At 35.1% G+C, this 27,432-nt stretch overlaps 2 protein-coding genes across 2 annotated transcripts in view; one reads left to right on the top strand and one right to left on the bottom strand.

Moving 5' to 3' along the window:
* Positions 1–1,077: 1,077 nt before the first annotated feature.
* On the bottom strand, positions 1,078–23,477 carry PIG-O (phosphatidylinositol glycan anchor biosynthesis class O). The gene is made up of 10 exons (XM_089638991.1): positions 22,837–23,477; positions 22,253–22,382; positions 17,707–17,928; positions 16,187–16,296; positions 12,731–12,892; positions 9,793–9,944; positions 8,474–9,708; positions 8,156–8,341; positions 4,328–4,533; positions 1,078–2,828 (listed from the first exon to the last, which is right to left on the bottom strand). Exons 1-10 carry the CDS (start codon positions 23,392–23,394, stop codon positions 2,634–2,636), a joined length of 3,156 nt encoding a protein of 1,051 aa, XP_089495117.1. The 5' UTR covers positions 23,395–23,477; the 3' UTR covers positions 1,078–2,633.
* A 129-nt stretch (positions 23,478–23,606) lies between these two features.
* Positions 23,607–27,432, top strand: part of LOC149418764 (uncharacterized) — a 105,393-nt gene continuing 101,567 nt past the window's right edge. The window contains exon 1 of the mRNA XM_089638655.1: positions 23,607–23,966. Coding sequence (XP_089494781.1) covers positions 23,851–23,966 — 116 coding nt within the window. The 5' untranslated portion in view covers positions 23,607–23,850. The remainder of the gene's footprint in view (positions 23,967–27,432) is intronic.

Genomic DNA, 27,432 nt, shown 5'->3' with positions numbered 1-27,432 from the left:
ATAATCTAAGACTAGCAAATGGACCCATTATACTTTGCTTGATTAAAACATATAATGTATTTACATATATTATTATTAAAACTTCACACAGAAGGCCCTGAGGGAAATAATTTCCTCAAGGGCCTATGTCATCTTTAGGGGATGCTGTGTGGAAGATCTAAATACGGGTTTCATAAACAAACATTGCAGCACAAAATAACTGAAAGTAATAGAAAGGAAAAAAAACGATTCTATGTAAAAAGAGAATAAATAAATAAAAATTTAAACTAGTAAATACTAATTATTGCACCACGCCCAAAATGAGAAGGCATGGCTGTTTAGAATACCAGACAATCAAAATAAGAAAATTTCTTGCAATTTATGATCTCATTAAATCTTCTATTTACATATTTTTTTTCCTCACGCTTACTTAATCTGTAAAAAGATGAATTATTTTAATTATCTTTAAAAAAACAATTTTCTAATTTGTGTACCTATGTTAATATTATGTTTGTATTTATTTCAAAAGTTTTTGATTATTGTTTAAAAAATCATTAGAACTAAATGTAAAGACTCCTCCCATAAACACGAGCTCCTGGAGCTCAACTTATGGAGAAATAGAATAATAATGAACAAATTATTTATAAGTCGGCATATTGTTATCATTTATAATGTTAAATAATAAATAAATAAAAAAAAAAAAAATAAATAAAAAATATATATAAATAAAAATGTAAATGTTTGTTTGTTCAAAATCTTAAATCTCCAAAAGTTCTTCACGGATTGCTTTGAAATTTTGACACAATTTTGCATTCGAATATGCGTGTGTTTTTATATATATTTATATTATACACGGTGTCCGGAAACTCGTAGTACAAGCGGGAAACTGGAGAATCTACACCACATGGGGAACCCAAAAAAACATAATTTTTTTTGATTTGAGCATTTTCAAAAAAAAAAAAAAAAAACCAAAAAAAAATATTTTTCGGTTATTTTAGGGTTAAAGTTTTTTCTGGTGTTTAGGGTTGAATAACAGATGTTTTAACCCTGCAGAGCAGAAATATTTTATGATTACACCGGGTTAAATCAAGGGTGATTTCAAAATAATGCTTCAAATCCGAGTTTCTTCATTTGTTTTACTTTCAAATAGTTTTAATTAGTTGGGTACTTTGATCTTCAGTAATAATTTATAAGAATTTGATTAAAAAAAAAAAAAAAAAAAAAAAAAAAATCAACTTCAAACTCGATTTACTCGATAACGAAAGCTCAAATAAAAAAAAATATACTACAAAATCGACTCCAAATGTGATGTAGATTCACCAGTTTCCCGCTTGTACTACGAGTTTCCGGACACCCTGTATAGATGTCACCTGAGACAGGTAAAAACATGCTTTTTTGAAAAACAGGGACAAATTGGACGTAAAAGCAAAATGCGATATTGTTTCTCTATCTGCACAGACAGACTGAGTAAAAAGCAACGCGTGGCGGAGTACAGCTAACGAAAATTCCGTCAACAAGAAAGTAAAAAATAGATTCAACTAATTAAAGTATGCACAAGGTCGAGTGCAATTTTCAACAAAAGATTCTAGGTATTTAAACTGGATTGAAGATACATCATATTACAAGTACTCTATTAACTAAAATAATGAGAAATGGATTCTCTTTCTATCATCGCAGCTAACCTGAGGGAAGAATCGCATAATGGAATATAAATAATATAAAAAATTATGTTCCTACTTATGCGAACGAGTGTGACGATGAAAAGTATATAAACAGTCTTGATAAAAATACCAGCCTACTTTAAACCTAGAAACGCCTTCAGCGGAATTATCAATAAATTCTATCTATCTACAAACCATAACAGCGGGTAACTAGTCTAGTAACTATTCACTCGTACTTATTCCCATAAATTAATAATATTATACAAGTATTTACAGGACATCGCCGCATCAGCTGGATTTTGTAATCATCTCAACGGAAGGCAATTTGGTAAATTGTATAAATCAGACCAAACAATCTTTACACATCTGCCCCGATGATTGGTAAAGGAGGTAACGCTACACGGCATAATACTTTTGGCCGTGAAAAGCTCACATCATACCAAATACAGGTATGTTTCTAAACTTCAATGCTGCGGAGAGAAAATACAAAATGTTATAAAATGCACACTATAATTATCCTAGATCAAAAAACTTAAATAAATCAACGTTAACAATTTACCAAGTTTCACCAACAACTGATATGTGGGAAGTTTTAGATACACGAAATGAGTCACTTGTCAACTGGTTCTATAGAAGAACATGCAGTAAGTGAGTGGTTCTGCAAGCCTAGAATAAAAAGCCTTTTGTCCAACTCTTTCTACGACATGCCCAATTGAGTGGCTATAATTTTGATATCTTTAAAGCAACATTTCAGTGAATCGCAAGAATTCATATTTCATTGATGATGAATTTGGAAATTTGCGAGTTTATTGGATAAATTAAGTAATGTTAATGATGATAACTTTAAAATCCAAAGAGTTCATATTTGAATTAGAGTTGTTTACAAATGTTAATATTCAATCGGAAGAGCACATCACAAAGACAACAAGTTGACGCCATATAATTGTATGGGAGATGTCCGGTGAGTGTTCAGTCCCTCTTGCTCTTTCCGGATCAGCTGGACTTGGCCAGGTGCGTGATGAAGGCCTCCAGGCGGGAGTGGATGCGGATCAGCAGCAGGAAGGCGAGCAGCACGGCCGCCACGGAAACGCTGAGACCAAGACCCTCAAAGATCAGTTTCGGAGCAAACACCTTCCACACCATCAGGTGGCGGCAGTGAACAGTGGCAGCTAACATGCACACAAACATCTGGAATGGAAGCAGCACTTTCAATAATTATGCATTATTTTTATTTATTTTTGTACCATTATACACGGCACAATTAAACTACCATATCGTCATCGTTCAGGCAAAAGTCACCAAACCAAAACACACATTTTTGAGATACTGCAAATTTGAGAGCTAAAATATGTTATATAAACTTTAAAATACGGTTTTAAAGCATTCAAATCAATGACTTTATTGTCTGATATTGTCTCATAAACTCAATATAAAATATGGCAAGTACAAATCACTCTTGTGATTTGATGAACACCAACATGACAAAGATAGACATTTAAAGAATATGTGCGTATGAATGAAATAAACGATAGTGGGCGGCATTTTCGAATTTGCGTTGAATACTACATTCTACATCACGGGTGTGATTGAGATAACTAGATATGCTTACTTGCTTACACTATAAGAGGAACACGGAATACTGTTTGAGACGACCTTCTGCTATTAGATTGTCCTTTAATACTTATATTTTGCTATATTCGTTATCTTACTTTCTCTAATGGGTAACTGTTATATCTCTGCTTTAATTGCAGATTTAGTGTTGGGAACTCTTGTGAAAAGTAAAAGGTTCTTTACAATAATTGCGTTTATTTACGTTACAATAAATAAGTCTGGATTTAGCTACACTGTTCATTACCCGAGGGTTGGTTGGTAAACGTGTTTTTGAAAGTGAAATTGTTTTTGATTTAGAACAATTCCATTATAATATTTTTTTTTCACCTTTTTCTGTAACAATTTCAAATCTAATTATCATGCGCACATATCGTTAAATCGAATACAAAATTTTGGTAATAAATTTGGTAATGTTGTTGATATATTTAGAGATTCCGTAGCAGTGCTCAAACGAAATCTACATAAACACTTTGCTGATATGTATGACTTCTCCACTCCATAGTAAAAAACCCATTTTTTAGCTTCTGTTTTTTCACTCTTTTCTTTTATGACTTCTTTTATGACTTTTTAACTTTAATATATATGTTTTAACTTTACAATTTAATATTGTAATTTAAATAACAATTCGAATATGATTTTAAGTCCCTATAAATGCTGATTAATTTCAATCCATTTAATTTTCTAAGTAAGTAAAAAAAGAAAAAAAAAACTGTTCTCCATAATGGTATTCTGTATTATTTGTAAAACATTTATGTACTACAGATATAATAACTATTTTATTTATATATGTACGTAAACTTTTCAATGTCACATAGTTAATGTAATAACTCTAATAACAATGTATGTAAAAGCCCAATGGGCGTTTAAATAAATAAATAAATAAATAAATAAATAAATAATGAAAAAATCCTTCATTAATTATCTCAATGCATATTTATCACAATAAAATGGAATTTTAGGTTATGGTTTACCTTTTATGAAATTGAACTGACGAGCAGAACGAAATCTAAGACGTACAATATAAATTATTATGTTTACTTAATTATGAATCAGTATGGTGTAGCATTATATCTCACCCTGACAGCCAAGAAGAGGATGAACTTGGCGGAGGCGTTGAACATGGAGGCCATGAGAAGCCCGTCATCCTCGTAGAGCAGCATCTCCCCGCGCTTGGCGTCTGGCTGGGTGGGGCGCGGGGGGGCCGGGGGCCCGTACAGGGCGCACAGCGGGAGCGGGGCCAGCACCAGAAGGGGCACACACAGGCCTGCCAGGATGTTGGCACCTGAACACAACACAACACTGTTATAAACTTCTATAAAAACTATTCAATATTTACATCAAAGTTACATGACTGCCATAAAATTGTTAACATTGATACAATGAAGGTTTTTATAAACACAATAGGTGATTAGTCAACTTAGATAATGTTGTCTATATATTGATAACTAGCAGTTCCGTGAACATAGCTTTCAAAAAAAGTATTTTCTAATTTTCTGTTTTGATAAATCAAAACCAAAATTTCCGCTGAAATCACATAGGTCAAGTAGGTACTTAACTTTTTCGCCGCTACGCGCATCAATTCATGCGGAAATAATTTGTGCCCCCAACGCTACGCGCATCATATGATGCGTTTGACTTTAGCGGCTGTATACTACGTAAATACGCGACGAATTTAGCAGATAACTGAACCAAAAAATAGTTCAATCCTTTATCTTACTGACATCTGACGTTTGCTGGTTAAAATATAATAAATTGTTTACATTGACATTGTGAAGGCGATGATTCGTTAAATCTTCATTCAGTCATTTGAATGTCGCGCCGCTGAACCGTTGTGTCATCCATAGTATTTCTTAGGTGATCCAATCAGCTTTGATGGACTTATGCGTCGATGTAAAATATTGACCGATTTCTATTTTGCGAATCTTTTTAAGTAATTTATTTTTCTGTGATACATTAGTTTGTTTGTGAACTTAAGTGACGTGACGTGTTTTAAAAATAGTTATTTTACTCAAGACTTTTTGATTGACTTTCGTTTGTTTGTGAACTTGTGACGTGACGTGTTTTAAAAATAGTTATTTTACTCAAGACTTTTTGATTGACTTTCGTTTGTTTGTGAACTTGTGACGTGACGTGTTTTAAAAATAGTTATTTTACTCAAGACTTTTTGATTGACTTTCGTTTTTTTGTGAACTTGTGACGTAACGTGTTTTAAAAATAGTTATTTTACTCAAGACTTTTTGATTGACTTTCGTTTGTTTGTGAACTTGTGACGTAACATGTTTTAAAAATAGTTATTTTACTCAAGACTTTTTGATTGACTTTATTTTGTGATTTTATTTCTAAATTGTGTGGACAACCTAAATAGTAATATATCTGTCTATATTTATAGGCTTACCGTTTATATATCAAAATTGAACTCCCTTAAAAATGACAAACCCCAGTCTTACGGAAGACAAAATTTATGAAACATTTTTAGACATTGACTCTGATTTAGAAATAAGTGAAGATGATCAAGATATACCAATTACTGAAGAAGTTAGTGACAGTGAAATAAACGCCCCCGGGACAAGCCAAGATCATGACTCTCGTACACCTAACTTAGATTATACCGTAAATGCAGACTGCTTTTCTTCTTGGACCTCTGGTCTATTTATTCCAATAGTTCATGAATTTGATGATTTTGTGTCAGGTTTTGATCCATCCACTTTATTTTCTGGTAATTCATCGGAAATTGACTTTTTTGAATACTTCTTGAACAAAGAAATAGTGACAAAAATGGTGATCGAAACTAATCGATATTATATAGCCACCATATCAAAACAAGAACCTTCCCAAAAATCCAGACTTCGTAAATGGGTTGACACATCTGTCGAAGAAATGTACTTTTTTTTTGCACTGTTAATGTTAATGACGAGAAACCGACATCTTACTATCGAAGAACACCTGGTCCACTGACCCATTGCTCACTAGTACAATTTTCGGAAAAGCCATGTCTAGGGATCGTTACGAAATTATATTGCGAATGTTACACTTCTCAAACCCCGACACACAAATTCCTGGTGACCGACTTTACAAAATTAAAATCATAATTGACCATACCCGAAAAATGTTCAAAAAAACTTTGATACCTTATGAAAATTTATGTATCGATGAGAACATAATTGTTTTCAAAGGGCGTTTAATTTTCAAACAATATATACCATCCAAACGTCACCGGTTTGGAATTAAAATGTTTGTATTGTGTGACGTGAAGACGGGTTTTATATTAGACTTCATTATTTATTGTGGCGAAGGGACTGACATAACTGACTCTGAATGTCTCGGGGTTTCGGGGGCTGTAGTAACGACACTACTTCAAGATTATTTAAATAAAGGACATAATCTTTTCATTGATAATTGGTACAGTAGCCCGCAACTATATGATTTTCTCCATACGAACAAAACCAATGCATGTGGTACGGTGCGGAAGACACGAAAAGGCATGGCAAAATTTAATAAACTTAAAAAGGGTGAAATGAAAGCACCACATCGTGGACCTCTGTTGGCTTTAAAGTGGTGCGATAAAAGAGAAGTTCACATGCTAACAACCTTACATGACGACTCCATGGACATGACGGGAAAAGTTGATTGGAAAACTCGTCAACCAATTATGAAACCCAAGTGCGTTCTAGACTATAATAAGTGTATGGGTTCTGTTGACAAAGTGGACTTGATGTTAAGTAGTATTAATTGCCTGCGAAAAACAATTAAGTGGTATAAAAAAATGGCCTTCCATATTATTGATCTGTATTTATTGAACTCTCATATAGCTTTTAAATCAATTACAAATAAAAATGTTAGTTTAGCAGATTTCCAATTAGCGGTAATACGACAATTGTTGCAAAAATATCATGAAACTTCCCGATCTGAGCCTCATTCTCGCTCTTCACACGATTTAGCTCTGAGACTAACTGCTAAGGCATTAGCAAAACATATGCCCCACCCAATAAAGGGAAATAATTCTCAAAAACTTCACCGAGCCTGCCGAGTGTGCGCCATTTCTAAAAAAAGGAAAATGTCCCAGTATAAATGCCCAGAGTGCGATGTGACATTGTGTGTGTGGCCATGTTTTAGAAACTACCATGAAAAACAAAACTTATAAATATTTCTCCTCGTGTTAACTTTTTATTAAAACTTTATTTGTTAGTAGATATAATAATAAAAATAATTGTGTTTTGATGATATCGGCGCAGTGGTCCAAATCCCATCGGACCGGGTAAGTAAATACTATAAACAATATAGCAGTGTGCATGCGATGGCGACAGTTCTTGTTGATTTCTTGTGATGGGTCACTGTTTATAATATTATATCTGTATCCTGCAGTTTATTGTTTATTTATGTGTTTCAACAAACTTCAAGAGCATTAATAAAGCTTTTAAGATAAGCAAATCATAAATCTGTCTAGAAATAAGAGATTTATAGCTGTTTCAAGTGGTAGGTTTTGATTTTCAAAGTGAGTACCGCGTACGAGTGTAATTTTCGGTACATTTGATCGCGGTGAAAAGGTTAAATACGAACCTACTTAATTATAAAACAATATTAAAAAAAAATTGAAATAAGGAATTATATAATTTGTCCAAAGAAATGTTACTCAACAACGATCCTTTTTTCAAACTTTCTTCAGGCAGGTAGGTACCGTAATATTGAAAAAATGCAAATAAGAAAGTCCAAATAACATTTGAAAAAAGAATCTATACTGAACCATTAAAACTCTTGAAACGGAAAGTACAAACAAATTTCTAGATTTGAGAAACTTTGTTACGCTCAATCAAACATCATTTTCACACATTTCATATTGAATTCAAAATTAAAGGTTATAACCTAGACTTCCAGGCCTGGACAAGCACAAATATAGCAATACTGACCATAAGTATTGAGCATGACGAGGAATGCAGGAATGGCGTTGTGCACAAAATGACCCGAAGTCCCCACAAAGGCAGCGCTCCACTGGATGGAAGATAGAGTGGCCTGGTGCCCCGTGCCATAGAAGAAGTACAGCGACAAAAGCACCCACAGCTGCACCCCGCAAGCGTCCACGCTCACCAGTTGAGCTGGACATGGAAATCACAGATATTACACGTAAACAATTTAAAGTTTCATTGTAACGTAATGTTTGAGGTATATTATTTTCTAGGGGTTTTCTCAAATATTTGCCTGTAATACTAGGTATTAATAAAGCTTACCCAAGGTATAGGAATTCTGGTAGCGAACGATGGCTAAGATGAGGAGCAGGATGGTGCCGGTGGCGTAGCAGAAGACAATGGAGGAGGCGGCCACGGGGCCCAGCAGCACAGCTACCACCATGGTCACACAGGTGCTCAGCATCACGTACGTAGCACTGTACACCGTGGCCAGTCCACACACCACGGGAATGTCCTCTTCCTCTTCTGTTTTCTTGCTGTTGGCATTCTTCTTTGCAAACATCCACCTCATCTGGTTAAACAGCTGCGGTACTATGTTGTCTCGAGCATACACGGAGAAGCTCTCCGCTTGCCTTTGCACGTGGAATGCGCTCATCGGCTTGATTATTAACACAATAATAGTAGTGGCCATTACTCCAAATATCAACTGAGCCAGAGCATCAGCTCGCGCCTGTTGCTTGGAGCCCGGGAGACCCCAGGATAAGATCCAGTGCGCTCCCGTAATAACGGCTGTCACTATGGGACCGTAGCGCCACAGCAAAGTGTCCGGAGCAGACAGATTCCCACAGTTCATCAGCCAACTCCTCGTCTGCATCACCAATAAAGCTAAAGCAAACAGACTCATACACACTGCGGGGGAAGTGTTTTGAGTTGTTTCTGATACCTTATTGAAGTAGCATTCTCCTTGTTCTTCGCGGCAGTTGAGGTAGAATCTTGAGAAGGTCATCAAGCCGCCCAGAAGGAAGAAGAGAGGCATTACTTTCTTAGGTAGGTTGGCGCTGTAGCAAGCGGCCAGCAGCAGAGAGATAAAGAGGAAGTAAGAAACGGAAGCTTCTTCCACCACATAGCTGTTGGAGAATAGACCACAGGCCGAGAGCGCCAGAGTGGCTCGAGCAGAGTAGTCCATACAGCTGCGCTTCTTTGACGTGTCGTACCAGTGCTGTGCAATCATGTCCCAGTTCTGAATGACCAGCATAGCCAACATAAATACAGACACCATCCCCGTGGAGAAGAGAATGGTAAGTTCTAAGTTTTCCACGTGGAAGAAAGCATGGCCAACAATGCTAACTAGGACCGCGACGGCCATGGCACCGTAAGAGCACCACAGGAAGGAACTCTGGAAGATCTCGGGAAGTCGCTCGGGGGGAATGCCATCCACAATCATGTAGCAGAAGAAGATGGTCAGGAAGATGAGCAAAAGGCCACGGCTCATCGAGAAGGAGTCAAATTGAATCCATACTTCTTGGCACATTGATCTCACGTCAATTAGGAATTCCCTGTAAGAAGACAATCATCCAGGTTCATGGAATAGTAAAAAAATAGAAATAAGTTCTATAATAAGTATCACAAATAAATAATACCTAGCGTCAGTGGCGAATGAGTAGAAAGCCCTCTCATTATAGACACTCTGAACTCGGTGACTGAGGATTGTGAATTTCTTCTCAATGTTTTCCATCTTATCGTAAGTGAACTGATCTGATGTTTCAGAGTACTGCTGCATGTATTCTGTAACCTAAAAATAAACACAAATAATTTTTCAAAACACGGATTCTGCAGTTGCTCCTTTGAAGTTTGTAGATAAAAATTGGATATGCATTAGGGCCGTGTTTTATCAGTAAATTGGTTACCGAAGTAAGTTTAATTCAAAAAAATATGTATGAAACGTATCGCTGATACAATACAGGCAAGAACTCACAAACTCATTTATCTATGGCTGATATAGATAGATAAATTTATTGAACTGCATTGACATATTTATTATGCATATCTCTACCTATTGTAATGATGCATATTACAGTAGAACCTCGTTAATTCGAAATCCAGCGGACATCAAAAATCAAATTTCGAATTAACGAATTCCCACGTAATTCGAAATTTTATGAAAAAAAAAAAAAAAAAAAATACGCCAAAAATCGATTTTCTCGGCCGCCTCTACAAATCCGGGTGGTATTTTAGTTGTAAATTCGTATTAATACCAATTATTTCTTTATTTTCGCGGTCGATTACCGTAGCGGCCGGCCCTTTAAATTCAGATATTCGCAATAAATTCGTAAAAATGCTATATATTTACGCGTAAATCGAGATTTTGCTGCGGATTTCGGTCGCGGCCTACCCTTTAAATTGAGATATTCGTAAAAATACGATATATTTCCGCGTAAATCGAGATTTCGCGTTAATTTTCCGTCGCGGCCGGCCCTTTATTTCAAATATCTGAATTTGAATTCGTAAAAATACGATATATTTCCGCGTAAAACGAGGATTCGCAGCCGTATTCCGTCGCGGCCGGCTCTTCAAATTCAGATATTCGAAATAAATTCATAAAAATGCTATATATTTACGCGTAAATCGAGATTTCGCTGCCGATTTCGGTCGCGGCCTACCCTTTAAATTGAGATATTCGTAAAAATACTATATATTTCCGCGTAAATCGTGATTTCGCGGTAATTTTCTGTCGCGGCCGGCCCTTTAAATTAAGATATTCGTAAAAATACGATATATTTCCGCGTAAATCGATATTTCGCGGTAATTTTCCGTCGCGGCCGGCCCTTTATTTCAAATATCTGAATTTGAATTCGTAAAAATACGATATATTTCCGCGTAAAACGAGGATTCGCGGCCGTATTCCGTCGCGGCCGGCTCTTCAAATTAAGATATTCGAAATAAATTCATAAAAATGCTATATATTTACGCGTAAATCGAGATTTCGCTGCCGATTTCGGTCGCGGCCTATCCTTTAAATTGAGATATTTGTAAAAATACTATATATTTCCGCGTAAAACGAGGATTCGCGGCCGGCTCTTCAAATTCAGATATTCGAAATAAATTCATAAAAATGCTATATATTTACGCGTAAATCGAGATTTCGCTGCCGATTTCGGGCGCGGCCTACCCTTTAAATTGAGACATTCGTAAAAATACGATATATTTCCGCGTAAATCGAGATTTCGCGGTAATTTTCTGTCGCGGCCGGCCCTTTATTTCAAATATCTGAATTTGAATTCGTAAAAATACGATATATTTCCGCGTAAAACGAGAATTTGCGGCCGTATTCCGTCGCGGCCGGCTCTTCAAATTAGATATTCGAAATAAATTCGTAAAAATATGATATATTTCCGCGTAAATCGAATTTTGTCGGCAGTTTTTCGTCGCGGCCGGCCTTTTAAGTTCAGTTATTTGAAGTAAATTCGTAAAAATATGTCATATTTCGGCATGGATCGAAATTTTTCGGCCGATTTCCGTCGCGCCGTATTTTTTCAACTCGGATATTCGAAGTAAAGTTAGTAAAAATACGATATATTTCCGCGTAAATTGAAATTTCGCGTCCGATTTCCGTCGCGGTGATGAAATACGATATATTTACGCGTAAATCGAAATTACGCGGCCGAGTTTCGTCGCGGCCGACCCTTTAAATTCAGATATTTGGCGTAAACTCGTAAAACTACGACATATATCCGCGTAAAATGTATTTTCTCGGCCCTTTAAACTCGGATATTCGAAATAAATTTGAAAAAATATGACATTCCAGTGTAAATCGTTTCAGATTTACAAAATAATAATACTAATTAGGACGATGTATAACCACGTAAAAATACATTTTTCGGCGTTTTACCGCCACGGCTGACTTTTAGATTCAGATTTACGAAATATTATGATTTATTTTCGCAAAAATCAAATTTTTTCGAATTACACGAACAAATTTTCGTGCGCGGACAAAAATAAATTTCGAATTACGAATTAACGAATTTCGAATTAAAAAAAATTTTGTATGAAAAAATTTTTCAGCGGAAATTTTTTTTGCGAAAATTTCGAATTACGCGTTTTTTCGAATTATCGGGGTTCGAATTAACGGGGTTCTACTGTAGTAGTTAAATTTATGATTTACAGTAATATTATAAACCCTTACAACATGTAATATTACTATTTTATTTTTATTTTACCTACCGGTACCTACCTACAAAAGGGGCTATTCTTGCTGGTAACTGGATAACTCAATACACCTTTAAAAAGTGATAAAAAGTCATGAAAAATGATGAAACAAAGACTATGCTAAGTAGGTTACGTGTTCACTTATTACGGAACCAAATAAATAAATATATATCAAAATTAATGATGAATTATTCATCCATTAATTTAAGGTTTTTTCTTTTGTTTCATTGAAAGTATCTATGTATTCTTCTTTCTCTTCGGCGCGATTTCCTTTTAAAGATCAGCCATTATCTCCGCTTTGGAGGATGGCGCTTGTTTTGCATTCATTTAGCAATGCGTCGTGTGTGGTTTAGAAACTGTTGTATGCATTACCTGCTTGACATTGGCCCACATATTGAGTAATGCAAACTGCCAGTCTTTGAATGGAACCTTCAGCTCTTCGGAGAAGGGAAGAGCATCGAGGATGATGGCTCCGAGATTAGAGTGTGGCGGTGGAAGCCCAAGGATGGAGGACAATGTGGGTACCAGATCAACCTGAAATTATATTTTACAATGAGCTCGCCTCCATTTTTTTCATGAAAATTTTTTACATTTAACAACAGTAAAATTAGTTTTTCAATATCTCCAAAAACGACAAAGTTATCAGCTTTGATAAGTGAACTTGGGTAAAACATATGCAGTGATTTCTGGTGACATTACACTAGACACGATTCAGCAAATGGCAGTGCTTCAGTACGGTCCCGCTTGTACTGTGATGTCACAGGCTTTGGGCCGTCCACAAATATCAACATTTTGACGGCCTATAAATATCATCATTATTTAAAATATTCTAAAAGTTATGTCATCTACGAGACAACCTCATTAAACATACCATGGAGTAATGGTACGATAATAATTTTTTTTAAGTGATATATCAATAAATTTCATTATTAACAAGTAAAGTGCTGATGGTGCTCCGGAAACCTTTTTTTTAAAAGGCTGAACTTGCCGATGGTGCTCAAGAGACCCGTTCTAATACCATCCACCCTGAATTTTTTTGCTATGCGATTTTAATCTATATGCTTTGAAAACTGTAGATAGGAAAAAATCAAAATCGCTTGAGCTAATAACACTATCGATTCTACTTTTTATTTCATGAATGTAGCCTCTATGACAGCTCAGGAAATAAATTATCTATGAATGTAAAAATTCGTTTTCGTAAAACAGCGTTGCGACAATGGAAATACACATTTGAGTTTTCAATGTACAGTGAAATTTCGATCGATCGTTCTTCGAATGATCGTTTTCCCGTATTTATAGTTTTTTCTTCCAGTCCCGAATTTATGTCATACAAAACTTGTGAAAATCGTTTCTCCGTGAATCGTTTTACTGCATTCATCCTTTAAATCACACAGTTTTTGTACATATTTTACTCGATCAATCGTTTTTAAAATTTGAACATACATTTTTAAACCATATTCCGTAGCAAAATGCTTGGTTTCGATTAACGGTGTCGTAAACAATGAGCAGAACATCAGCGGAAAGTTGGCACTATGTGTAGAATTCACACAAACATCTACTAGGCGGATCGGCTCGTTGAGCCTGTCCGGTGCAGAAATACACGGGCGGATGGATTCGTGTGTGAATGTTGTGCTTTAGTTTAGATATCAAATATTCGTACAGAGCGGTAGTGGGCGCGCGTTATTTTTATTTATTCCGTGTTTCAAGCGTTTCAAAATGAACCGATTATTTGAAATTTCAGATTTAACTTAACAAACTACAAAAATTAAAAATTAAACTTCACATATTTTTAAGAAAATTAAACATTTAAGCATGAATTTAGTGATTTTTTAAAAATTTCCTGCATCCATTGTTTTCCCGAATTCATGGTTTTTTTCAATAGATCCCTTCAAAAACGGTAGATAAAGGTTGCACTGTAGTACAAAGGTCATTATATCTTCGTAAACACCTTTTGATTAATGTTTTTCATGTAGAGAATGTATTCAGGTTTATATAGAAATAATAAATCCACTTCATATATTTGTCTAGATATTTTTTCGACAGTCATCTCACAAATGAGAGGGTTTTTTTGTTTAGATAAAGTTAACTATTTTGTAAATGTGTTACGATATAAACATTCAATATATTTTAATATTTAGATATACATATTACATAACAGAAAAATATATAATTTTTTTTTGTAGTTTTTAGTCTTATTTTTGAGCAAAACTAGTCAAGGAAGATAAATTTAAAAATAAATCAATAAATAGGAAGTTTTATTTATAATCGATTCATTTACTAGATTATAATAACTGTTGCTTATTTTTAATGGTGTTGTCTCGCACTGAGCTAATCTGTAAATAATTTATTCAAGAGAATTTTTTGGTTATAAGCAGAAATCAATCTTTTAAATTAAGTAAAATATTAAATTTACTACTTATAACTGTGCTTTTTCCACAACGAGGACTTGGAATTACCCAACGAGGACTTGGAACTCCCCAATGGCGGGATTAGTGCAATGGAGAGTTAAAATGATAATTTATATTCAATTATCTAAATCTCTACGATTTTTGCACAGATCAACACAATGAGGCAGTATTCTATTTATTTTTTAGTTTGATGAAAATGTTTTATATTAAAAGAGTTATTAACGACAGTAAAATTAGTTTTTCGATATCTCCAAAAATGACTTGAGTAAAATGGGTTCCATGATTTATTTATGTCTATTCTTGAATACATGTTTTACAAATGATTACAGTGGTTTATATTGTAGTACAGAGAAAAAAAGTACAGAAAAAAGGTATAAAAAATAAAGTTGATATAGGTAAAACTGTGTGTGGGTGATATTGTATGTTACGTGAACACCTCACTAGGAGAACCTGTGCTGAGGTGTTAACGTTTTTGTGATTAAGGGTGACAGGTATTTATGTGTTGTAGTAGAAAGTTATTATTATTTTTTTTTTCACAGACATATATTGAAACATGAAAACACACTTTTATATGAGAGTGTATGTATTTTTGGATAATTCTTGAATAACGTGTATAATACTTAATTTTACTTATTATATTTTGGTTATGTTTGGTTTGGAATTATAATCTTTTGAATAAAGTTAATATCTTGATTTTTTATCCAGGCTACGATATGTTTTTTGAGAAAGTTTGTAGATGTGTTTGAAGTCAATAATTGTTTCAAAGTAATGGGCATACTGTTAAAAAGTTTGGTTGCGTAGTATTGAAAGTGTCTTTGTCCGTGTGTGGTGTGTGTTATCGGAATGTTCAGTGTTTTATTTGTTGAGGACCTGGTTAATTGATATGATAACTCAACACAATGACAATTCAACATACCTTTAATGATATAAACATTAAAGTGATGAGAAAACTAACCTATTTGGCATAGTTTTTATTTCATCACTTTTTAAAGGCGTGTTGAATTGTCATTTTGATGAGTTATCCGATCACCAGTAAAATGTATGCAATAGTGTCCCATGAAGTCACACACATAACAATTCATAATTCGAATGGCAGTGCTGCAGTACCGCAGCACACGTCCCGTGACAAGTGCCAAGATTTTCAGGCCGGCATTATCCAAAAATTCAAAAAGTTCTGTTCTCAGCATGTTCTAATTAATGTGATACATTTGTAATAATCATGAAATTGGCAGTAGGAGATGACCTCATTAACTTTGCAGTCGAGGCGGTCTAGACTGGTAATATATTGGACATAAAAATATCTAAAGACTAAAAATATAACAATTAATCGATGGATTAATTTTTTTAAATTGTCCATTAATCCCTCTTTGGCAGTCTGCAAAGTTAAGTATGTCAAATAGCGTGTGCATTTAGTACTTACCTGCCTAACAGTCTTGGGGCTAAGAAGCTCAGGAGGTTGCAGCAGCTTATACGGAGAGTACATGAACATGGCGGCAGTCACCTCGGCTTCTGTTTCGCCTCCGTGGTCACCTGGACGGCCAAATTTAATTTATTTATTATTTTATTCACTATTCTTAAATTTTTATTTTTTTTATTTGTACAATATTTTATCTTACTTAAATCCTACAAAACTGATCAATCAGTTTGATTGTAAGGAATCTCTCATTTTTCGTATTTATTTGCTTATAATAATTTATTTAAATCTCAACTTGATATCTTGATGCATAATACATAATATTTACTTAAAAGTATATATCTAATATAAAAATACTTACTAATTATTATAATGCTTATGATCGTAATGAATAATAGTAATTTTTATTTATTTTTAACAATGGTTAACATTTCTAGGTATTTTTCACAATATTATTTGTTTTTGATATTATTTGGTTTACACAGATCAAGGTATTTATCCTCAATATTAATTGGATAAGATGTCTCATTTTTAATGTCTTCAGGTAATGCGTTAATTACATTTCCACAATATATATATATTTATTTTTTACATTCACTCCACACAGGTCTATGTCATCTTTGGGGATGCTGTGTGGAGGGTCTTTTGGAGGAGAGGAAGGAATGAAAAGACCAATGTTCTAGGAGGGAAGAAACACAGAGGCCGGCAAATCGTTCCACAGGTGAGTCGTAGAAGCGACCCGTTCTCACATGACAAATGTCAACCGTATACAAATGTTAGGCGCGCATTTGGCGTGATTCCTGACTATGCACCGATACCAAAGGGATCAATGACGCTAGTTCCTAGGAGCATCTTCCATTATTACCAGCAGAACAAGGACAGCATACCTACCTGGCGCCTGTGTTCTAAGGAATGCAATATGTTAAGAGAGGGGAATCCATCAAACGGACATCCAGTTTCTGCACTGAGTCAAGGTTTTTTTTTAGGAATTTTTGGATCTCCAGACTAGAGGTGGCTGCCAAATTCAACATTGGGTCACACTTACGATTTGTACAGAGTCAGCAATTTTGTACTGTTAAAATATCTGCGGGCTCTTTACAGTACGCCCAGCTTCTTAACTCTAGGCTAACTTGACTCTGGCTCGATAGAGCCCCCGAGCTTGAGCTGGTCACCAGAGAGTTACACCGAGCATATTAATGGAAGGCATGTTGGGAAGATCGTTTCCGTTGAAGAAGACCAGATTGTCATTTCGATCCCTTTCAGACATAATCAGACATGACAGGTCTTTTTTTGCATGAGAATACAAACAGACCATGTGAAATTTTAAACATTATTATAAGTTATAAAAAGGGTCAATTAAATTCCAGTTTCCTCAAAAAAATGTACTCTTGAACTTGAATCTGGTCTATTCGGGGTTGATAGATATTGATTTTGTGAATACTTTGACGTCCTTATCTCTGTGTGACTTGGTCTTCTTGTATTCTCAGGCCTACATGTAAGTATTAGCTATATTGAATGAAACAAACCTGTAGCGGTCATCCCATGATCCCCGATCACAAACAAGGCAGTCTGGTTGTCCATGGTGCGCACCACATCCCGAATGACCTGGTCCATCTCGCTGAGCTTGCGCCCCATCTCGGGATGGTGCGGGCCGTGCCGGTGTCCGCAGTGATCCACTCCCAGGAAGTGCGCCACCAGCAGGGACCAATCCTTCTGCAGAACCTCCCCGGGCAGGTGCGACTTGATGGCTACAACATTTAGGTATTCAATATTATAGGAGTTGACAGCATTGAAAGATTTACTCAGTAGCATGGCCTAAAAGGTTTAGAAATCATCTTTCTCTAGGTACTTCTATGATCTTGGTTTACCAGCCGAGATGATCCAATTAATGCGTACTTGCTAAATCGGAGCAAAACTCCTAGCACAAACGATGGTGCTCACGAGGGCACGGTTTTGAAGTGTTTTCATCAAAAATCCAACAAGAAGCGCTCACAAACTGGACAAATCAAAACCTGAAGGATTCGGACATACATATTTTTTGATAAATGCAGTACTTTAGTAGAAATTTGAAAGCTGTTATATAAAAAAAATATTTCTTATAATACAACTATGACATACTTCCTTTAAACATTCTCTAAAAATTCGTAATTTTTTTTAATAGATATTGTGCACTTTCTGCCAATATTTTCATATAAGATAATTTTCATATATATTTTAATCTTTATTAAAGAAATAAAGTAATTACATACAAAATCGTATTTTCATTGGGTTTTTACATATTAGGAGATTTAAATACTACTCTTCCATACAAGCGTTAGCTTGTGTTTGGAAGAGTGCACAGTACATTACAGTGAGAAAGTATAAAATAATTACATTATATGTATGGTAGATGTGATATAAGTATAAGTAGTTAAAGTAGATAAGTAATATACTTAATATAGAAAATGGGTGATATGGGTTATTTTTAAGAGTAATTTAAGTGGAAAGAGTTTTGTTTCTTGATAAGTTTGTCGTTAAAATGTTTTTTCATAGTGTTCAATGTTTGGATTTTGTCATGAATGAGTTTAGTTTCTTCCTGTAAACAATTGAGGCCCCTAGAAACAAAGACGGAAGTGTCCACCAAACGTCAAAAATGAGTTGAATATGCAGTTTTATAGAGAAAGGTTCATTCTATCTCGATAATATATCTGTTTTTAATATAATTGTCATTAAACCATAGTATTTTGGCTTTAAAGTTTTGTTGTTGTAACAAATACGGCAGTGTCCACCTCCTTCCTAAACAAAAGCGGCAGTTTTTCAAATAGCCAATCAGGATCCTTTATTCATAATGGCGGCCGTACTTGAATTCATACAAACTCGTGCGGAAGCGTCAGTGAATCGTGTAGTGAAAAGTTGTTATTTTTTTTGGAAATATGGAAATAATGGAAACTTTCCCCGATATATTGCCACCGGAATCAGTGAGAGAACGTGTTAAACAACCGCATAAATGGAAGGCAAACATCGCCAAGAAAAAAAGGTAAACCGCCATCATGTTGTAGGCAAATGTCAAAATATGACATTTTTAGATTTATCTGAATTTGTTCACAATTTGTTCGCAACTTATTCTGAAGCCTTCATCATCATGGGCATCTCGATTTTCGGAGACGAAAAGGTTCATTTTGAAAAGAAACAAAAATAAAACTGCTATTCTTTTAAAAGGAGAAACAAATTATAGATGTGACCTATCAACTTTCCATAATATCTGCAAGAGGAATTCAACTGCAAATATGATAAATCCCAGTTTAATTGAGGCTAATCAAATTTCGGTTAATCCTTTAAAATTACGAGATGTTGCAAAACTGCTAAATATCCACTTTGGCGGTGATTGGAGAAATATTCCCGAATTGAATTTCTACTCGAAATTATGTCCAACTACTTCGCTTGTACCTCAAGAAGAAGAATATGATTATGTTCACATAGAATGTAATGAGGAATCGGCAGAAATCGTGTCAGACTTATTAATGATTTAGTTAATTTTTGTATTATTTTATAATTTAGTTAACTTTTCTTTAAATCTATTTTTACCTTTTATTAAATCTATTTTACCTTTTTTTAAATCTATTTTCTGTTATCCAAAATTTATGAAAATTTCTAAGATAGAAGTGACCTATCAACTTTCAATAATATCTTCAAGAGGAACTCAACTGCAACTTTTTCAATAAAAAAAATCTTCCTAAAAATATTGTTTTCTTACATTGACTGCAACATCTTTGAAATTGTCATTTACATCAAAACCGTCAGTTTCCAACTGTTTGTGAAACAAAACAGCAAGTGTCCAAGATGGTCAAAATGATTGAAACAAAAACGGAAGTGTCCATCAAAAAAAATCATTTTTTAAAGAAACTGGGGCATTTAGATACAAAGATGATTTAAAATAGTATTCTTAAACCGGTTTACTATCATATTATTAAAATTTCCTTGCATATTGATGAATAACGGACTGATTAAACGTTTTTTTTAGATTGCCAACAATTTAACAAAGTGGACACTTCCGTCTTTGTTTCTAGGGGCCTCAATTGAAGTAAGCTCTTCCATGGTAAGTATAATAATTTTGGACAAATGAAGTACTTAATTTTGGGCATGGAAAAATATATTTAAGTCGAGTTAAAAATTGGTACTTGTCTTTTTCTTTTATGTTTTGAATTTTGAATGTACAGATCTTTAAATGAAGGTACATTAAATTCTTTGAATTTAATGTACCTTCGCAACAAAGCGCTTTGTTGCGAATTCTCCAATTAATGTTTTTTAATGTCTTGTTTATTACTGTCCGTATCTGTGATTTAAAAAAATATTAAATTAAATAAAAAAATCATAATAATGAATCCATGTACATGTCAGCATTTTCTGGGCAAGCTTGCTTAGATTTTAAAGAAAAAAGAGAGAAGAACAAATTTGCATAGGTAGGTACTTTGAGCTAAGCCCCTTTTTGAAATTTGACACCAATTATTATTACATATATGATCTTTTTATTATAAAAAAAACAAAATCACAAATGTTAAAGTTTAAGCTAGTTGTAAAAGCAGTTGATAAGATTTACATAGTTTACCATCTCATTAAAGAATATAAAACTGTTAAAGCAAATATGTACGGCATTAACTCAACTTTTAGGTTGGTACAAATATTCTACCTCCTTTATCATTCATAATGAATTCTTAAACAAATAATGCAGATGAATGCGGCACAACTAGTTTTATCTTAAAAGCAGGTGACATACATAAACCGACTATAAAATAATTTAATCAGGGGCGGATCTACAAAAAAGTCTGTAATTTTGTTACTTTGTTAGATTTACCACATGGAAAAAGGTGAGTGATATTATTATACGTCATATATAATATAAATGACAAGGCATCTAAAATATTACACACTCGTTAAATGCATTGGGGTAGTGCGCTAAAAATATTGCCCTACGTCAGGTCAGGTAAACCTTCAGCGGTGAAAGAAGCTAGCAATTAGCAATTTTGAAGCTTATACCGACCTGTCGGAATGATCAGTACGCGCACATGTAAACTAAAGTGGCGCCATCTCTCCGACGAGTTTAAGAGGCAATAGAGGGCGCCAATCACGTATCGGAGAAATTTCTATTCTATAGTCGACATCCACGCTCTGCGCGTATAGATAATTGATGTTCCCTTATGACTTTTCTCGATGAGCGATATGGAATTCGCTCGCACCACGTGACTTACTACACGTCATGCAAAGAACAAAAATTCGAGCCGGTTGAATTTAACTTAATACTCTTATTACCCTTATTTGCTTTGATTTTTAATGATACTATTATCGGTTGATAATTATTATTTTTAGAATGACTAAATTTTGGGAGTGCGTTGCTCCAACGCCCCTTATAGCTAGCCGCCACTGAAACTGACTAGGTATTTTGTGTGGAAAATCTTCAAATGAGGAAAATGTGGGGATTCTAATTGTAGAATACATATTGATGTACCGCTTCATTATTGAATATTTTGTTTTATAATGCATTGACAGCGTTTTTCTATTTTAACGTGCACGGTGTGTCAGCATTTGCTGAAATGTTGACCGTTAGATCTGCCCCTGGTTGTAATACGTCCTTGATGTTAATTCTTATAATTCTAAGTAGTTGCTCAGTAATCGTTGAATAGGTTTTAGAAAACTAAAGCACAGGAATTAAATACCTTTCAACAAGGGCCTACTTGTTTGAAATATTTTCCAACTATTCTCAAAAGCTTAAACTTACTCTACAGTGATGTACTTGTCTGCTATGTTAGAGTTTAAAAAAAAAATTGTATTTCTTATAATCTTATATTATTAATTATAATCAAAAATTATCAAATGGCCAGCTCCGGCATTATTAAATTTGTACTGGTTGTCTGGAATTTTAAGACCAATGCAAACAAGGTGCCATATTGTATGTAATGTAATTTTCAATGGTTAGTGGTGAAATCTCAGACTTAGCCAGGTAGTAACTACTATTATTTTATAGGCCGTTGTGGAGATATAGATATAGCTTTAGAATCAACAGCAAGGAAGTCGCTTAGGTGTCACAAAAAAACTAACCATTATCCACAGTATTGAGGTCCCAGGTATTGAATGAGGGCATAGCCACAGAGCGAACCCAGCGCTTTGGGTAGAGACTGGCCCAAGTGTCATCTCCTAGTAGGACCGCTTTTCCTCCGCGAGACACCAACTAGAATACATTACCAGAACATTTTATAAAGATAAGGAAAAACAAAAGTTCATGGGATTAACTTATAATTACTACACTGATGTTAAGTTTCTCCTTGTTTATAATTTATTATATGGCTCGAAATTTACTTTTATAGATGATACCAGGGACGGCCCTGAGCCAAACGGTGCCTGGGGCGTGTAAAATTTTGACACCTCAAAACCAGTAGATGCCTAAATAGGTGATCATTGTAATCAATAATATTCAGATGATTTGTATTTTAAAAATGATTTCAATGGTGATGTGTATTAGGTATTATCAGCGCCAATTGCGCCCTCATAGGGCCGGCCCTGGATAGTACCTACAGAGTATTACAACACACATATTATAATAATTAGCTGGACAAGTTTGGTCAGATATCATGAGTCACCTGCCTCCTAAGGTGTAACTGAGAATATGAATCATCTGGGCTTACCTGGTCAATAATATTATCCTCATTGATCTCTGGGGTCGCGAAATTGGAGCCAGCGTCGATGAAGGTCGGAAGAGATCCCGTGGTCAACCCCTTGAGTCTTTGCAGGGTGGTGGTTGGAGGATCTGCCATAAACTTGTACAGCCTTGTGCGGTCAGGAGAAGACTTTAATAGCTCCTTGATCACAGGCAGTTTGTTCTGATACGGCAGGGGGTTGGATAAACTCTCATTGTACTCCGTAAACTCGTACTTCAGGGCATCAATAACAATCAGAATCACTTTTGCGCGTCTCGGCAGGCAAGTACGAGTCGACGAATTCACGTCTTGCATGAGAGACACCAACCTGTCATCTTGCGTGCAGTAAAACTCGTGTCCATTTGTTATTTTCGTCTTGCTGGCCTCGAGAGGGCCGCAAGGAATATCAGTGTAAGACTGACATTGGGTGAAATCTTTTTGGGTTAGTCTTGTCAATAAGAATCCTCTGGTAAACATTAATATTCCTGAAATAACTAAATACGACAGCCATAGCAGAAACATAAAATAGCTCCATTTACTCCCCATTTTAATCTAATCATTGGTAAAATTACTAAAATAAATAACTTTTGGGAAATATTTGCCGGATTTTCCGACTTTCCGACAGCACTTTAAACTTTATCTATGGCTTTAAAATTTCCAAAATATTGCCATGATGCCTTTACCTTTTTCCCGATATAAAATATTCGAGGTATGCGTGATATTGTTTATGGATAGAGGTGCAGAAGTCATAGATACGATTTACAAAGTTGACAGCTGTGTTCTGTCATAATTCGAAATGTTTTTGTTGGAACGTAATACGATCTTAACATTGTTATAGTATTATCTCTCTCAATTATGCTATTTCTATAAATATTTTATGTGCAACATTCTTCGCCTAATTTATCGCCAACCTGTCCGAAAAATGCCACACGAGAAACCTTGACATAACCTGAACGTATTTATATTTTGTAGCATGATTTATCCCCGATCCTTCTTCATACCATGTCGCAGAGTTCAAATAATAACAAGGAAACATTTAAGTTGCTGGACGTCTCCAGCGAAACAGATTCTGATATCCTTCAAATTGAAATAGCCCCTAGGAAAAGACGATTAAACAGGTAACATTATGATAATAATATAATACTAGAAAAATATAATTTTATATTTTTTTAAATGTGTTTTATTTATAGGGATGGAAATACGTAACTATCCTTTTATTTAAGTAAATTTGTTGTCGCCATGCACACCTGATGAGTGTTTATGTTTTACAATGTACCCAAATGGTAATTAGTTTTATATAGCTACATCTGATTAGAACTGGGTAATCGATCGTTTTACATGACCCGGGTCGCTCAGGACCCGAAAGCACGCTCTTCGTGTGGGTTTTTACGGGCTCGCCGCCGGCCACCGTATCAGGTCATATACGACTCGAAACCTGATTACTTTTCTACCGGCTTCTTTCGTTTGACGTAGGTAGGTAACATATTCATAGCATGAATCTATATATATTTTTTATCAAACCTATTACCGATCAACCTTCCCGTCATCGGGAACGGGTTCCAAAAATATCTGGAAGAAGAATTGGTTCTACGTTCTATGTAGGTCTTCGGTAACTGGAAACCGGAACCACAATGATAGCCTATTTTAGATTTCACGAATCTACCATCTCTATTAAATAGACAAATTTTGTCTGTTTTGAGAAAATGATTCGAGATGTGATGCCCGGTCTACAAAATTCATGCTCATGCATCTTTTATTCTATCTTCTATGGCCGCTCGCTCTTTGGAAACCATGAGAGGGTTTCAATGAGTGGGTCATTCACGATCCACCCAGGACTACATCTAATACCATATTTGTTGACATTGTCTGGATGCATACATTTTATTGCAATATTTCACCAAAAATCAATCATCAAATAATTGCCAAACATTATTTTCTTCTTCTGCCAGATGTATGTGTTATTTTTGTAAAAAGTAGGTATAAAATACAACATAATAATTTTTGCTTTTGAAGCTGTTAATTCGTAAAAGTCGTGGCCGTGGTCCCGCTGGGCCGGTAATGGTAAGGAATTGACCAGTGGCGGTTTTCTCTAAAGTGCGTTTGTGCGGCGAACCCCCATTAAAAATATGAGAAAATAAAACATCCTTGTTTTATAATAATATAAGCACATTATAGATAGCACGCTATTAAAATTTCGACTTCAAAACCCGCGCCACCGAAAAATACGATGCCTATTCCAAATTTGTGCGAGTTAAAATCCGCGCCAAACTCTCCATACAAAATAATCTTAGCCGGTACAGACCCTATGACGGTGATATATACAAAATTTGGTCTTTCTTTGCAAAAATAAGACAAATTGTGTGCGCCGAACACGCGTTGTGATATCACGTGACCTCCGAACATTGACGAATGTAACCGAAGAAACCCGAGAACTTCGCGGCCGACGTTTAACCTTTGAACCATAGGGATGCAAGTTAAGTGTTATTTTTTTATGTTATATTATGGTATTTAACTTTGTAGTCATTTTTGTACATATTTTTGTTTTCTTGTTTCTGCATTTCTCCAACCGTTTGCTTATGGCATTTGTAAATCTACTACCTATTTTTAAATTTATTTCGTGCCACCTTTATTTGTTTTTTTTTTATGTTTTAAAATATCTATTATATATTCTACGAAATTATTCTTCTCTAAAAAACAATAATAATTAGCAACGTACCTACATTGAGTGCTATAAAAACATTAAACAATTTAATTCCTATAAAACTTTTCTCATTATCTAATAATTGTGTCTAGGTAAAGTGATTTAAAAACAATAATATGTAGGTACCCCTCCCACTAACTTTATTTAAGTTGTGTGACTGCTGCCGTATTCGACTATTTGACGTAGGACAACAGTAAGTAAATTTTAATTAGATATGTTTATCTTCTCTTGAATTTCTGAACCCCCTGTTAAAAAGACCACGAACCGCCACTGGAATTGACATAAACCAAAGACCCTGCGCAGACAAGTCCCAATGGCAAACCATAGTGAACTTTACATTTCTGCTCAGTTTTATTTTGATTTCTTACCCTTACCGACCCAGTAAGTCGACGGGCTTATTGGCTTATTGGCAAGTTGTCCATAGCAGGGTATTATTTCTATTTACTTTGGACCAGTTTCACGCGGTTAAACTAGTCTGGATGAAACCGTCTGGTCCAGAAAAAATAATTGTAAAAAAAAAATTTAACTGTAATAAACCACTTTTCTGATAATTTATTGGTTTTGATTTGATTATCGGTTGTAGAAATGTTGGAGAGTTTTAGCCACCACCAGGAAACACTTTCATTCGTGCCCTCTTCTGCTGCATATTGCCTATTGACCTCCCCGCTCCACACAAACCTTCCACCTAAGCTTAGTTCTCCCAACACTCCTTCCTGCAGGTCTCCTGCTGCCTATTGGCTATTGACCTACACACTCCACACCATCCTAACACCCCTTCCTGCAGTTCTCCTGCTGCCTATTGACCTCCGCACTCCACACCATCCTGTCATCTAGGCTTAGGCCTCCCAACATTCCTTCCTGCAGATCTCCTGCTGCCTATTGCCCACACCATCCTGCCACCTAAACTTAGGCTTCCCAACACTCTTTCCTGCTGCCTATTGTCCATGGTCCTACACACTCCACACCATCCTGCTACCTAAACTTAGGCCTCCCAACACTCCTTCCTGCAGGTCTCCTGCTGCCTATTGGCTATTGACCCATACACTCCACACCATCCTGCCATCTAAGCATAAACCTCCCAACATTCCGTGTAGGTTTTTGAAGTGAAATTCTCTTCGGTGGTCGGCTTTCCTTGTGGACAATTTCAAAATCATTACACTAAAATTTATAACTGCAATCACATACGGTCAATTCTGTTTTAACCCTGTCTGTTTTACACTATTTTGAAATAACATTAATAAAAGTTCTTACTAGAATCCTAGAATTTTCTTGCCCCATTCAATCACTACCCAATATAGCGTAGGTATAAATAATAATGTGTTTATTTTATGATATCCTGAAAGTGATTTTCATACTTTATTTATTTATTTACTGGGTCTACCTTGCCACGGTTTGCTGTAGCTCAATATGTCTGTGCAGACAGAGAAACGATAGTGCGTTTTGCTTTTACGTCCAACAGACAGCGCTGTTTAAAAAAAAAACATGTTTTACCTGTCAAAGGTGACATCTATATAAAATATGTATAAACAAACACGCGTATTTCAATGCAACGTTGCATCAAAATTTCAAAGCAATTAGTGAAAAACTTTCGGAGATTTAAGATTTTGAACAAACGAACATTTACATATTTTTTGTATAGATTGTTTTAAACATTTACAGAGTGTTAGCAATTATTACATCAGTGAAATTTAAATTGGGATGTACATAAATACGACTGTTAACACTCTAATTAAAAATGGTAACAGCATGCGTAAATTAAGGTTTGTTGTTACTAGGTGGAGATGCTACTAGTGAAATAACATAAATAATAGTAAGAAAAATTAAATATAAAACCTAGTACAGTTCAGAGAAAGAGAAGGAAGAATGTAAAGAAATAATAACTA

Source organism: Hesperophylax consimilis, chromosome 13 (genome assembly GCF_061612785.1).
Source record: "Hesperophylax consimilis isolate HC1 chromosome 13, BYU_Hcon_1.0, whole genome shotgun sequence".
In the NCBI taxonomy this organism is placed as follows: domain Eukaryota; kingdom Metazoa; phylum Arthropoda; class Insecta; order Trichoptera; family Limnephilidae; genus Hesperophylax; species Hesperophylax consimilis.
This window is presented reverse-complemented; position numbering and strand designations above follow the sequence as displayed.

Excerpts from the sequence above, each read along its gene's own strand:
- PIG-O (XM_089638991.1), bottom strand. The coding sequence starts at position 23,394 with ATGGGGAGTAAATGGAGCTATTTTATGTTTCTGCTATGGCTGTCGTAT. Across the intron at positions 9,945-12,730 it reads TGTGGGCCAATGTCAAGCAG|GTTACAGAATACATGCAGCA; the intron begins GTAATGCATACA and ends GTTTATTTTTAG. Across the intron at positions 8,342-8,473 it reads CCAGAATTCCTATACCTTGG|CTCAACTGGTGAGCGTGGAC; the intron begins GTAAGCTTTATT and ends TTCCATGTCCAG.